This window comes from Ooceraea biroi, chromosome 9 (genome assembly GCF_003672135.1).
Source record: "Ooceraea biroi isolate clonal line C1 chromosome 9, Obir_v5.4, whole genome shotgun sequence".
NCBI classification, from domain to species: Eukaryota; Metazoa; Arthropoda; class Insecta; order Hymenoptera; family Formicidae; genus Ooceraea; species Ooceraea biroi.
The window spans coordinates 14590973-14603092 of record NC_039514.1 but is presented as its reverse complement, the minus strand read 5'-3'; the positions used below and the strand labels follow the sequence as shown (position 1 = coordinate 14603092).

General features: G+C 35.6%; 1 protein-coding gene across 3 annotated transcripts; it reads left to right on the top strand.

The window, feature by feature from the left end:
- The first annotated feature begins 1181 nt into the window (after positions 1-1181).
- Positions 1182-11668, top strand: LOC105276020 (inactive ubiquitin carboxyl-terminal hydrolase MINDY-4B). Of its 3 annotated transcripts, none has more exons than XM_011333334.3 (11): positions 1182-1760; positions 2297-2403; positions 7808-7893; positions 8075-8292; positions 8618-8825; positions 9358-9423; positions 9709-9779; positions 9927-10077; positions 10330-10529; positions 10772-10918; positions 11307-11668. In XM_011333334.3, exons 1-11 carry the CDS (start codon positions 1744-1746, stop codon positions 11350-11352), a joined length of 1317 nt encoding a protein of 438 aa, XP_011331636.2. In that variant the 5' UTR covers positions 1182-1743; the 3' UTR covers positions 11353-11668. The 3 variants fall into 3 exon arrangements, with proteins under 3 accessions (XP_011331636.2, XP_011331635.2, XP_011331638.2); XM_011333333.3 differs by lacking the exons at positions 1182-1760; positions 2297-2403 and adding exons at positions 3608-3694; positions 4252-4994; XM_011333336.3 differs by lacking the exons at positions 1182-1760; positions 2297-2403 and adding exons at positions 6789-7559; positions 7640-7728.
- Positions 11669-12120: the final 452 nt, after the last annotated feature.

Below are 12120 nucleotides of genomic sequence, written 5' to 3'. Positions count from 1 at the left end.
AATACGTTCGTTATTACGTATATATTGATATATTACTTTATATAGTTATATATAGTTGCTTAAGAGATTTATTATAATACATTTGTGATATAAATCAGTTGTTGATTCCATCTCTAATTTTATGTAATTTTTTCTACGAATGCGTAATTCAGAACGTGATAAAATGGCCGACTGAAAAACTTTTGACCGTTGCGTTGATACAATCAAATTTCATTTCATTAGAAACCTCTAGATTGTTCTTCCAACTCTCATATCTTTGTAAGTCTAATTATCTTAAACATTCTACATCTTAAATATCTGATATTTTAATAAACCTTCGCAAGAGAAAAACTATAATAAGCAAACTACTAATCCTGGAAATATATGTTTCCAAACCTCACTTGTTTTCCGAAACCGACTTGAGACTTTCCAAGTCTTTGTTTTATGCAACGAGTTTTTCGGCATATGTAGTATAATATCAATATAACAAAGAACTTTAATGCAGACACATTACGTGAAATCTCGGATTTTTGCATAGCTTTCTAGTCAAAACTTCAAAACTATTACGAGCGACGCGACTACGCACTTCCAACACGCGCGTTTAACTACGAATATTACAGCTCGCTAACGATTGAAGCGCTATATTCAAATTTTGAATAACCTGAAACGCGCGAGTCATTTTGGCTGGTATTCATAGTTCGATCTTATATTTAAGACTGTCTTAAGTGTATCTTCAGATACTCTATAGCCAATAAAATGATCCATAGCATCTGCAGATGAACTTAAGACGGTCTTATTGTTAAATATAAGATCCGACTATGAATATCGAGCATATAGTCATCCTTTCTATTAAATTACTGTTACGTTTATGCACGTACATAATATAAGCACTGTATATACAAGTTTATCAATTTATACGTATGTCTATGGTAACAATTTTTTATTAATATATTAAAGTGTTTTATTAAATCAAACGATATTATAATATTAATATAATTATTGCATTGTATTGTAAAGTGAACAATGCATTTTTTTATAAGAACTTATATATGTATAAGAAAAAATTAATTAATTATTCAATAATATTTCGTGATTATAGTATTAATTAAATAATTTTCATAAATTATATAAAATAAAAATGAGATAGAATAAGAGTATTAAGAAATATTAGAGAATATAAATAAAGGAACAATAGAGAATAAAGGAATTGTAAAATTAAAAAGTTTAATAATATATATATTGCATGTAAAACAAATATATGTTTCTGTTGATAAATATACACGATGTATGTGTCTGCGTATTGTACTCTGTTTGTGTAATTAAGCAATTATTCTTCGGACGAGTCACGCAGTTCAATTCAGTTCAACGTTACCATTCATGCACATAATAGCTAGGGCTGCGGAATGGCGAAGGGCTAAGTACACCTTATGCAACGCTCCACATGGAAGTATGCCAAAGACAGTGTTCTCTAGAATTGGAGTGTTACCATTAGGTAGACATGCACTCGCCTGAGGTGAAGCTTCTATTAGTCCGAATCACGAAAACCGCCCTGGAAACTGGTTCAACCTGGAATCAAGTTTCTCCGTCGCGATGGGATTGTTATTTACGCTGAAGGTGCGATATTGCTCGGGCCGATGGTTGTCTCGATTTTGAAAACTCGATACTCTGCGTAATAAAAAATTTACTAATCAAGCGACTACGAATCAACAGCGTCCTTTACATAGATATTACATTCGTTCCCAACCAGTGAAAGTTTGAAGTAGAATGAAGGGATCAATAAGGTAATTTTGATAAAAAGTTTTCTTGGCGTAGATTGAACTTATATTATATTGCAGAGAATTGAATAAAGAAAAGTTTGATTTTTTATTGTAACAAGAATTGTTCAAATAAATTGCACTTTAACACAATTTTTATAAAATTGAGTGTAATTTTAGGTTACGTTACATTACAGGAAATTACGTCTTAAAATTTATCTGGAAATATCTTTCTAGGCTTGCAATTTCTGCACATAATTTATTAAAAGTGTTACAATATATTATATATGCATTTTATTTCTTATTTATAATCATTTATTTATAATTATTTATTACATGAACAACAGAAACACATTTTATTCTGAACATATATTATTAATTTAAATATAAGTATTATTATTAAAAGTATTAAAATAAAATTAAAATAAAAGTATTAAAGTAAAATAAATATTATTATTAAAAGAATATGCATTCTGCTGCGTATCAATTTTTCACATAATATAAAATCCTTATAAATCAAACATATATACAAGCTTTTAGTAAATAAAAAAATGTTCTCATAGTGCAGCGAATTCCACGGCGCGTGGAAGACAGAAGAAGAGACTGAGCACAGTGGCAAATGTGGTTTCAATAGCAAGCTCTGCATCTCGATGGATCGAAACGTCGAAGGGTACGTAGCAAACAGCTTCGCAATGGATTTGCAAACACGAGAGAAACGCGCGCTGAACGCTCTTTACCTACGTCACATTTTATTCCATCCAATCTGTATGGCAAGTTATGGCATATTTTTAAAAACGCAAAAAACTGTTCTCCTCGAAAAGATTTTCATTTTTCAAAGCACGCGTCAACGATCGATCATCTGCGCGATATACGATCTCGGTCTCGCCTGGCGTAAGCCGCGCGGAGCTGATCGATCATTAAGCTCGCCTCTCGTTCGTTCCGGTGTGCTTGCACGTGTGCATGCATCGCACCGCTCCTGGTACTATGCCAGACGGTTTTAGCCGTCCAATTTCATATTCGCGCCGACATCATGATGGTATGGGTGTGCTAGGCGCGCGCACACACACGCAGACACATACCCGAGATCGCACCCCTCACTGGTACATCTTCGGAGGCCGCACGGGGTGGTGCACATCTATTTCAGAACGCGAACTTGAACTTACGCTCGTACGAGCGCGAGCTTGCGATGGCCAGGAAATTGGCAATTAGGAACGAGCGATAAGTTCGTCCGGAGAGGGTGGTGGAAATCAATTTTAACGATTCTTCGGCTCCCTCGTTATCCCCTGTGCGTGAAAACCTGATCAGCTTGTGCTCCAAGGATCTTACTTATTAGTTTATTTCATACTTTAATGCATCACGCAATGCGCAAACTGCATTTTAATCAATTTAGTACGGTTACAACAGTTGTTGCGCGGAACTTCGTATCTCGGCACGAGTACGTACAACAAGATGTAACAATTAAGTACTTCATCGCTTCACTTTCACGTAACTTTGTAATTAACGGAACAATTCACGACGTGCTCTCGTATAATGGAGCGAATCATGCCTCCTACTTCCATCTTATAGCCATCGGGGAGAAATGCAAGTGCCCCAATTTCTTTTTTTTACAGCCGCAATTGGATTAAAGCCGTTTCTGGCTGCAACTTCATTTCCGATTGTCTGTAAAGCGCGGGCGAGAAGCACGAGAGCACGAAACGCATGCAAAGATGCGCAGCCCCGATAGATCTATAAGATAAGACGAACCACGTATTCCGTACATCTGTGAGGAATACAGTGGTTCAAGTAGAATAGGTGTATACCAGGTGCTACGCAGGTATAAAAGCGTGATTCGGGCACGTCAGGGCTGTCAGTACACGTGTAACAATTAGACGAACAATTTCCTTCAACCGCGATAGATATCCATCATAATCTGTTAAATAATATCCCTCCTTGACACATCTATTTTACATCTCCAATATCTTGTAATTGAATTCTCTTATTATCGACGATTATTGTAATCAATCGTAAATATCGTATTTAAATTATCTCGATTTGTTTTAAAAGAATTCTGTCATTTAAAATATTTAAATCTTAAAATTATGTCGATTTGTTTCCAAAGAATTCTGTCATTGAAAATATTTAATTAAAAACTTGGTGACTGTGAGAAATTAAAAATATAAACAACTTCTGTGCGCAAAAAGAAGCAAATTTCAATAAAAATATTGTTCGTTTTTTATTATGTAATTTAATCTAATGCTTGCTTCGAGCAGTATAATTATTTTAAATAACATATTAATAGACATTAACCAATTGTTTCTAAAATATCATCTTGCAAGATTAGATGCTCTTTGAATCGTGGTTAAAAATTTATCTTATTTTTATTTATATAGCTAAAATATATGACACTACTCACTACGAGGCAAAATTATCGTGTTCGATACCCTTTTCCGGCCACCCTGTATAGAACGTTGCGCGGTGTGCTAAGCTGAGTCAACTTGGAGGTGTTAGTTAGAGTTATTATTTCTGGCCGTACGTTTAGCAGCAGTCTGTCAGTCATCGCAAGTCAATGGGAGTACAAACAGTGTTACTTTCGTAAATATTTCTGTTACGCAAGTTTCGCTGCTCGCAGCATGCTATGTTCGAACCACCGGGAACTTTGAAGTTTACCGGGATACGCAGAGTTTCGCATTTGAAATTTTACGGGCACACGATTGAGTCCCGATATTAATTACTAGAGAATTGACATCGAGAGAAATCATGGACAAGACACGTCATGTTTCTTGTATCTCGTCATTCCGCTTTTGGCGAGCAGAATGAAAAAACAGTGAGAGTGCTGCAGCAAATCGACGCGTTCTTGCGAAAGCCGATTAACGAGCGATCGCTTTGTGAGTGATGAACGGCATTTTATGGACTGTCGAATTGCGGCAGGTTGTGGACCATAAATCTCACGCATGAAGCGGAAGAATGAGCGCACTTCCCGGCCCGAAGAGATGTTTTATCGCATGAATTCAATACTCGGTTGCTGCTGACATAAAAAAAAATAGAATGGTGTCCAGCAGTGATTCTTATTGGTGGTTTAAAATACGGTAAATCGGTAGAATCGTGTGTTTAAATAAAAATTTTGTGCGAGAATACGGAAACCAGCCTCAAAAATGGCAGAATCTGCATCCGACGTGTCGGAAGAGAAGGAAGCCGCTTTAGTGAACGCGACACCCATTTGCGGTAAGCGACACTGCAGAGAGATGCGGAAGGAGAAGTTACCTCCTTATCTCCGGGACAAAGGTACGAATTCTTTAGGTTTCAGAAGAGAGCATTTAAATTTGTATAGACTCAGATTTTCCATTTATTATAATATTATACTTATTATAACAATACGTTATATACTACAATGCATATTTAAATTCTATATCACGATACTATCATATTATTACACGTATCACGCTTTGTGATATGAGATTATAATTTTCCTCTGAAAAATAAAAATTAGATTTAAGAATATTTTAATTATATATTTTCTATAAAATATAAATATACATATATTTATTACATCAATATTTTTATCACATATTTAATTCACATATTTAAAATTAAGAACCACTTAGGAACACATTTAAAAGCATACTTAAGTATTCTTTTGAATTTCGTAAAGTCGATATCACATAAAAAAATTATGAGTTTTACCTGAAATTAACAAGCGAATTTTACAAATACTTATAATATTTTTAATCTAAAGCCCGTTTTAGTAGTATATGTATAACTGATACGTTCCTCCGTGTTTTCAGTTTGTACATATTGCGTATACAAGTGTATATTACGCGAATCTTGCGTGAAATAAAATTTACAGTACAAAACACAATACAATTTAACGGCAAGCAATTCTTGCAGCAAAAATTGCGTCTAATCTAGCGCAATATATTGCATAGTCTAAAAACGGGCTTAAAATATAAAACTTGAGAAAACACAGCGTATTCGGAATAAAAATATAATCAAGGACTAACTCCGTGCACCTTGCAAGTCGTGTACGCTGCAAGAACGTAAATGGTCGAATAGATCGATAGGTATGCCTCCTCGAGAAGCACCTCGCATATGTAAATTAGGAACACGATATATCGGGGTGTGCAATCGCCAAATGCAGATGACTGTTCCGGCGCGAATTCGTAATCCGATATCTTGATTGCACGCGAACACGCGATCGGCTTCGAGCCACGGAGTAGTCGAAAGGCCGTGTCGAAATGATATATACGTATATACGTCCCCGTCGTCCAAAAATGGCCGATTGTGGCAGCTCTGTTACCACCCCCGTGATCGCTCTCTCAAAATTCAATCGAGCTATATTATTTATGGCGTACTATCAAATCGAAAAGTTCAGATAGAGACATATCTTGCAACCCATACTTTCGTGAGCATCTTTGTTTCAGCAACTATCCCTCGTCTGTTGAGAAAAAAATGCTATAATATTTTCTGTCTTCACAAAATACTGTTTTTTTAACACAAGAATGCAAAATAATAGTTGTATCTTGATTTCAACCGATGTTTATTTAAAGAAAATACTATGCTATTTTTGTATCTATCTTCTCATCTATAAGATACTAGTTTTTAATATTAAAAAATGCAAAGTTACACCTTTATTGCAACCGATGCTTTAAGTTTTATCTTGGTATCATTGAATATAAAATATTATACATGACGCCGATTAATTACACTGCAAACATATATTGCACGATTGACATTATTACGTCCCTATATTAGTCTTCCATCAAGCTCGTCAAGGCTCCATTTAATAATCGATTAGCTGTTCCAAGAAAACGGGAACCTTGCCCCCCGATTTACCCCATCTTACCTTACCTCTGGCGTTCGCTTTGATGTTCGACGTACACGCGAAAAGTCTAAAGACCCTGAAGCACACCTATATTCTACACGTTATGTGTAAACAGTTACGTTAAACTTCATCGGCGGGTAAAGCACTTACGCCACGTAGAATATTTACCGTGTAACTCAAGCACGAGAAACATGGGAGCCTGAATAACTTCGGCTGCTGTTACATGCAGCGGCGTAACTAATTTTCTTTTTTTTGCGCCTCGTTCACTCCGCCGAGAAATTTAAACGGTCTTTCACCCTTTGCCAGTCTTAACTTCGCCCTTCGCCTCTTTCAGCTTCTTGGTTAATGGCAATCTGGACAATGACGTGCGATAATACTCACGCAAGCTGAAGGAAAGTAAAATATGATACAAAAATGTATCGTAAAAACGTAATTCGGTGGCATGCAAAGGGTTGAAAATTTTTTTCAATCCATTTTTCAATCCACTCTTCTAGGTTTTCTTTCTTTCTTTCTTCTCGTTTGTTTCTTTTTTCCTTCTCGATGAAGGGTCTTTGCCTGAGTTACGCTCATAGTTGCACTTACGTGCGTTTAAATCCCGACTCGGAATGCGACGTGACAAATAGACATTAGTAGGGCATGTCTATCGCCCCCAAGTCAGCGTGTCGCCTTTTGAACATTCGAATTGACACCTTTCGTGCACAATCGGTCCCGCCGCGACGTATTTCGCGAGATGCCTGCACGCATAAGCATCGAATATCAAAGCCTATATAAAGGAATGTGCGGATTCCGAGACGATCGCAATTGATATCCGATATCCAACCGGTAACATCGGGTGACAACTGCTCTGGCGGAGTCACCTGAAGAGGAGTCATCCTCGCAATCTTGCTTCTCAACTTCATCACTTTGTGGATATCACAAAGTAAACGACATCGTTGAATACAAGAAGTTGAAGATTTATTTAATTAATGAGATTTTACATATATGTTAAATTGTTTCCATCTTTAAAGATTTATCTGCATAACATAAGTGTAATGTTTGTTTTTAATAGCCAAATTGTAATATTATAAAATAATCAAATAACATATTTCAAGTGCTCTTAATACCACAGCTTTGGGGATATCACAAGCAAAATGTTGTTGTCGACTCGAGCAGCTCGATGTGCCGCTCTCATGGCCGAACCCGACGAGCTGTATCCAGGTGTAAAGAAGCGCTTAGCATCAGGATCTATCTTATTCCTTAAATAGCATTTGAGAATAAAATATTGTCTTGTTTTCAGAAAGAATACTTTACCCACGTAACACAAGAGCTCTCCCAAAAACGCCGGTGATTGGCGGACAACCCATAGAAGAAGAAACATGCATGGTAATCTCTACATGTATAACAATTATAAGTCTAAAAAATCTTACAAATTTGAATAACTTTCAAAGATCTCTGCTTAGAAAAATTTAATTTATTAAAAGAATTTCTTAAAAAAATTAATTTATTAATTTATTTATTAGGTAATTAATATATATTGTAATAATTACTTACTGTATCATTGTAGGCTTTGAGGACGTTGGTCTTTGGTTCTTGCGCGAGTCCGCCTAAGGCCGAATGGGCAAGGACCGGGCTGACTCTTCGACCATATGGGCAAAGTTTGGCGTTTGGACTGAGAGCACCCAGGAACACGACGAGAGGCCTCGTCACTGCAGTACAAGCTGTTATGTTGAAACACTTTTTATTTAAGTGCGACAGACAAGACTTGCGCTCAGGTCCCGAAGCGTAAGTACCTTCAAGCAATACATATGCCATTTCATTATCACATAAATGAGATCTTTATTACTTAGAAACATAATAATAAACTAATAAATATAGTAAAACATAAAATATATTCACTTCAAAACCATTAATTAAATAAAATAAATACCAATTAATTAAATAAAATAAATACTAATTGATTAAATAAAATAAATATCATTAATTAAATAAAATAAATATCAATATTTAATATTATTAAAATATATCCATGATTATGGAAAAATTATGTTCATGTGTAATACATAATTACGCTGAGTTAAATCATAAAGAAAATTGTTTTCGATTGCAGCCTGTTGAAACCTACGTACGATCGACAGATCGAAGTACTGACTTCTGCGATAGCAGAGATCATTTGGCGTTGCGCCGGTGGCTTCTCCGTGTCCACGTGCCCAAATGTCGTCAGTAACACCGTGCCAAAGGCCGTGGTGGCCCTGCCACAGGACACACCATATATTCAGCATAGCGTACATTACTTTCAAGATGGATTAACAGAAACGGTACGTTCACCCTTTTACCATCTTCCGCAGCAGTAATTAGCTGAAGTCATTGGAAAATTACTGCTAAAACTACACTGTACATTCATCTTTATAGTTAAGCAAATGCAAGCTATATATTTAGAAAGCTTGTGCTCGTAATTGGCAATTTTAATTAATATACGCTGCACAATTTTCGTATTTAGTTAATAACAGCCGAAAGTTCAGATCACGATTGAGATAAAGAGATGAATGTATGACAAAATTAATGTCTTCATTTCATAAAATATTTTAGTTACGCCCTCGTGCATCCATTTCGCTTCTACTTCGTAAATGCGTAACACGGTGAAATCTACACTTTCTCGTGCAATTAACGTGCAATTAACGTGCGACGAAACAACATATATGTCAAATTAGAGCACTGATACTTTGCCAAGTGTGTTAGTGCGATCGCGTAAACGCGATACATTTTTTTGACACGGCGTAGTTGATAATGTATTTTCTACGGCATTATCAGATTCAACTGCATTCTCTGAAAGGTTGCTTTATATACTAGCTACACCTCTTCGAGTTTAACTCCTTGGAGGATCTCGAGATATTCATCAAGAGATATTTGTACCTGGTGAGTATTTACGTTGGGAAACTTTGAAGTGCTTTACAGATTTAATGTCGAATATTATTTAAATGAAGAAACATTATTTCTGTTAAAATTTTAGTCGCTTTTCATTCTGCTATTAAATCTATATATAGAATTATGTAAGAAGTAAAATTAATTTCTTTTTATGATTAAAATAAGAATAATAATCAATATTCTTCTTTATAATAAAATATGAAATTGTGTAAAGTTAATTATGAATTTATCACAAAAATTATATCTCTTGATTCACATCTCGATATCACTTTGCAGTTTCATGACGAAGGCGGACCTGGTGCGAAGTTACTTTTGTACAGTGCAGTACTCTCGAGAGGTCTTTCCAAGTACGAAGTTTTTTTCGTTTCTTTTTATTAATATTACTTTAATTCAGTTATAAATAAGTTAGAATTATTGTAGTTTACGTTGTATTATCTTAGTTGGACAATCAAATAAAATATAGATCAATTAATTCAAATATTCGATTTAATTAGAGTTCAGAACGATTTGGAAGATCCGAAGTCATCAATCCTCGGTGGATGCTCGGAAGAAGGCCCGATCAGCATCGTCGTCTTTATTCTAACCGGTCGTGTTTCTCCACATCTTCATAATGGAGTACTTCACGTTGGCGATGAAAATACATATGTAAGCCGTCTTTCTACTTACTATAATTTAATCTCTTAACGTTAACAAATTTACATCCACAATTATGTTTCTTACTATAATTTCTATAAATCATATCAAAATTGTCTTACAATTTCAAATATTAAAGACAAATTTGTCTTTAATACTTAAATAATTTATTAAAAATTATTTATACCATGTAGGCACATAAAATAAATTAATGTAATTAACCTGATTAATTTATCGATAATTTAATATAATTAACTTTAAAAGGCCGTACCGCAATGGGGTGTTCTCATAAGAAGCGAGGTGGGATTCCTGGTGCACGAAGGCGATAGCAACGTAGGCAAACAGCCGGGTTCTCGTTTAAAGACGCCCACTCTTCCGATATGGGTGACTCTCTGTCTCGGTCATCATGGCGTGCTATTCAACACGAATCGTGAATTGCTAAGGAACTACCACGCGGAACGGCGGTAAGCGCATACATCACATATATATTTCATTTGCTATCACCTAGTAATAAAATCAGTCCTTTCTTACGATGTAAATAATCAAATTTATGAGTGGAAGAGCAATTTTATTATAGCTTATGTGTTACGGGGGACAATCTCTGGAACGTGTTTCCTGTTTTATGCCATAAACAGAAAAATAATTTTCCAAGTATAATAGTTGTTGAGGGCGCAGAGAAATATTACCTACTCTGCACACGTTAAAGATTCGAGGTCCAATATTTCACCTGCGGCGGCAGTCACGCTACGTTGACGGTGGACACCAGGGCAAATGAGGCTTCCGGGGGATCAGACGCAACAATGGAAGCCGCGGATATCGCTGCAACACCGTTAGAGAAACTCATTCGATCCAAGTCAGTATTATATAATAAATACAAGCGTGCTCAAATAAATTTTGCTCTCCTCACAAAAATATTTGACTTTGCATAGAAGATTTTTGATAAACGAACTGCTTCAAATAGTGGATGATCACTGCGTGATACATTTGAATACATATCATATATTCCAAACTCAGTGCAGTGAAGTTAAACACAATTTAATTTTAATAATAAAATATACTTTTTTGATTGCTACATAATAATTCTAAAAATATTTTGCCGAAGAAACAATCTAAGATTTCCATTATTTTATCAATTACAAAGTGATCACGCGGTATGCGCGTGGTCACTCGAGCGTTGCCTGAAAACAGCGCAGAATTCAAGGTATCATCTCTTCCACTTATTGTTCCACGCTGCATCAAAGGTGGCAGGATGCCCTGATACAATGGAACGGGACACCGGTGATGTGAGAAATATGGATGGATATCCGAGCAAGTGCCTCTCTCCTTTCGTGTTAAACCGTGTAATCCGTGATTCCACATGATACTAATCGATCAGTGCTCATCGATCGCTGCGCGCACCAGCAAAGAGAAGCTTTTAATGTCCTTGACGCGAAACATAAATCTAAGTAGAAATTAATTGTGTCGTAATGTACTATATAATTTCACATGTGATCAAATATTTTCGGCGCTTTCTTAGATAATGTAGCAAACGTTTGTACGACCGTTAAGAGGTTTCGTTATTTTGTAATCTATTTTCATTGTCAATAAATGGCTGTTAATTAAATGTTGTCTTGCCTTAAGGGAGAGAGTGAAATTGCGCCGTGCTTTGGATGGAATGGATAGACGATGTGTGTCATGCAACCGTTAGATACGTTTTCGTGCACGTCGATTATTATAACAGTAGTCGATTATTCATCACTCATGATGAACTCTTGTATCCAGCCATCGCGATCGCGTGGGAAACGATACATCTTCTTTGACTCACGCGCGTACAGTGTATGCCGTACACTTACGTCGACTGGACAAATTTTTTCGAAAAAATTGTTATTTTGATTTATCAATCAATTTTGGAGCAAGCCAAATGCTAAAACAATTTCACACAAAATATGTATTTTATTTAATATGTAATTAAATATGTATTTTATATAAAAAAATCAAGATTCTTCTGATACAGTAAGTATATTATTCTAATATCTTAATCAAGAAAATTAACGGAAACGGAAACGGAAAAAATGT

What these genes read in the sequence shown, in the direction of transcription:
- LOC105276020 (XM_011333333.3), top strand. Translation starts at nt 4,865, where the DNA reads ATGGCAGAATCTGCATCCGACGTGTCGGAAGAGAAGGAAGCCGCTTTA. An exon ending in TTGCGCTCAGGTCCCGAAGC is followed by an intron (nt 8,293 to 8,617) that starts GTAAGTACCTTC and finishes TTTCGATTGCAG; the next exon opens with CCTGTTGAAACCTACGTACG. An exon ending in AAGATGGATTAACAGAAACG is followed by an intron (nt 8,826 to 9,357) that starts GTACGTTCACCC and finishes TTTATATACTAG; the next exon opens with CTACACCTCTTCGAGTTTAA.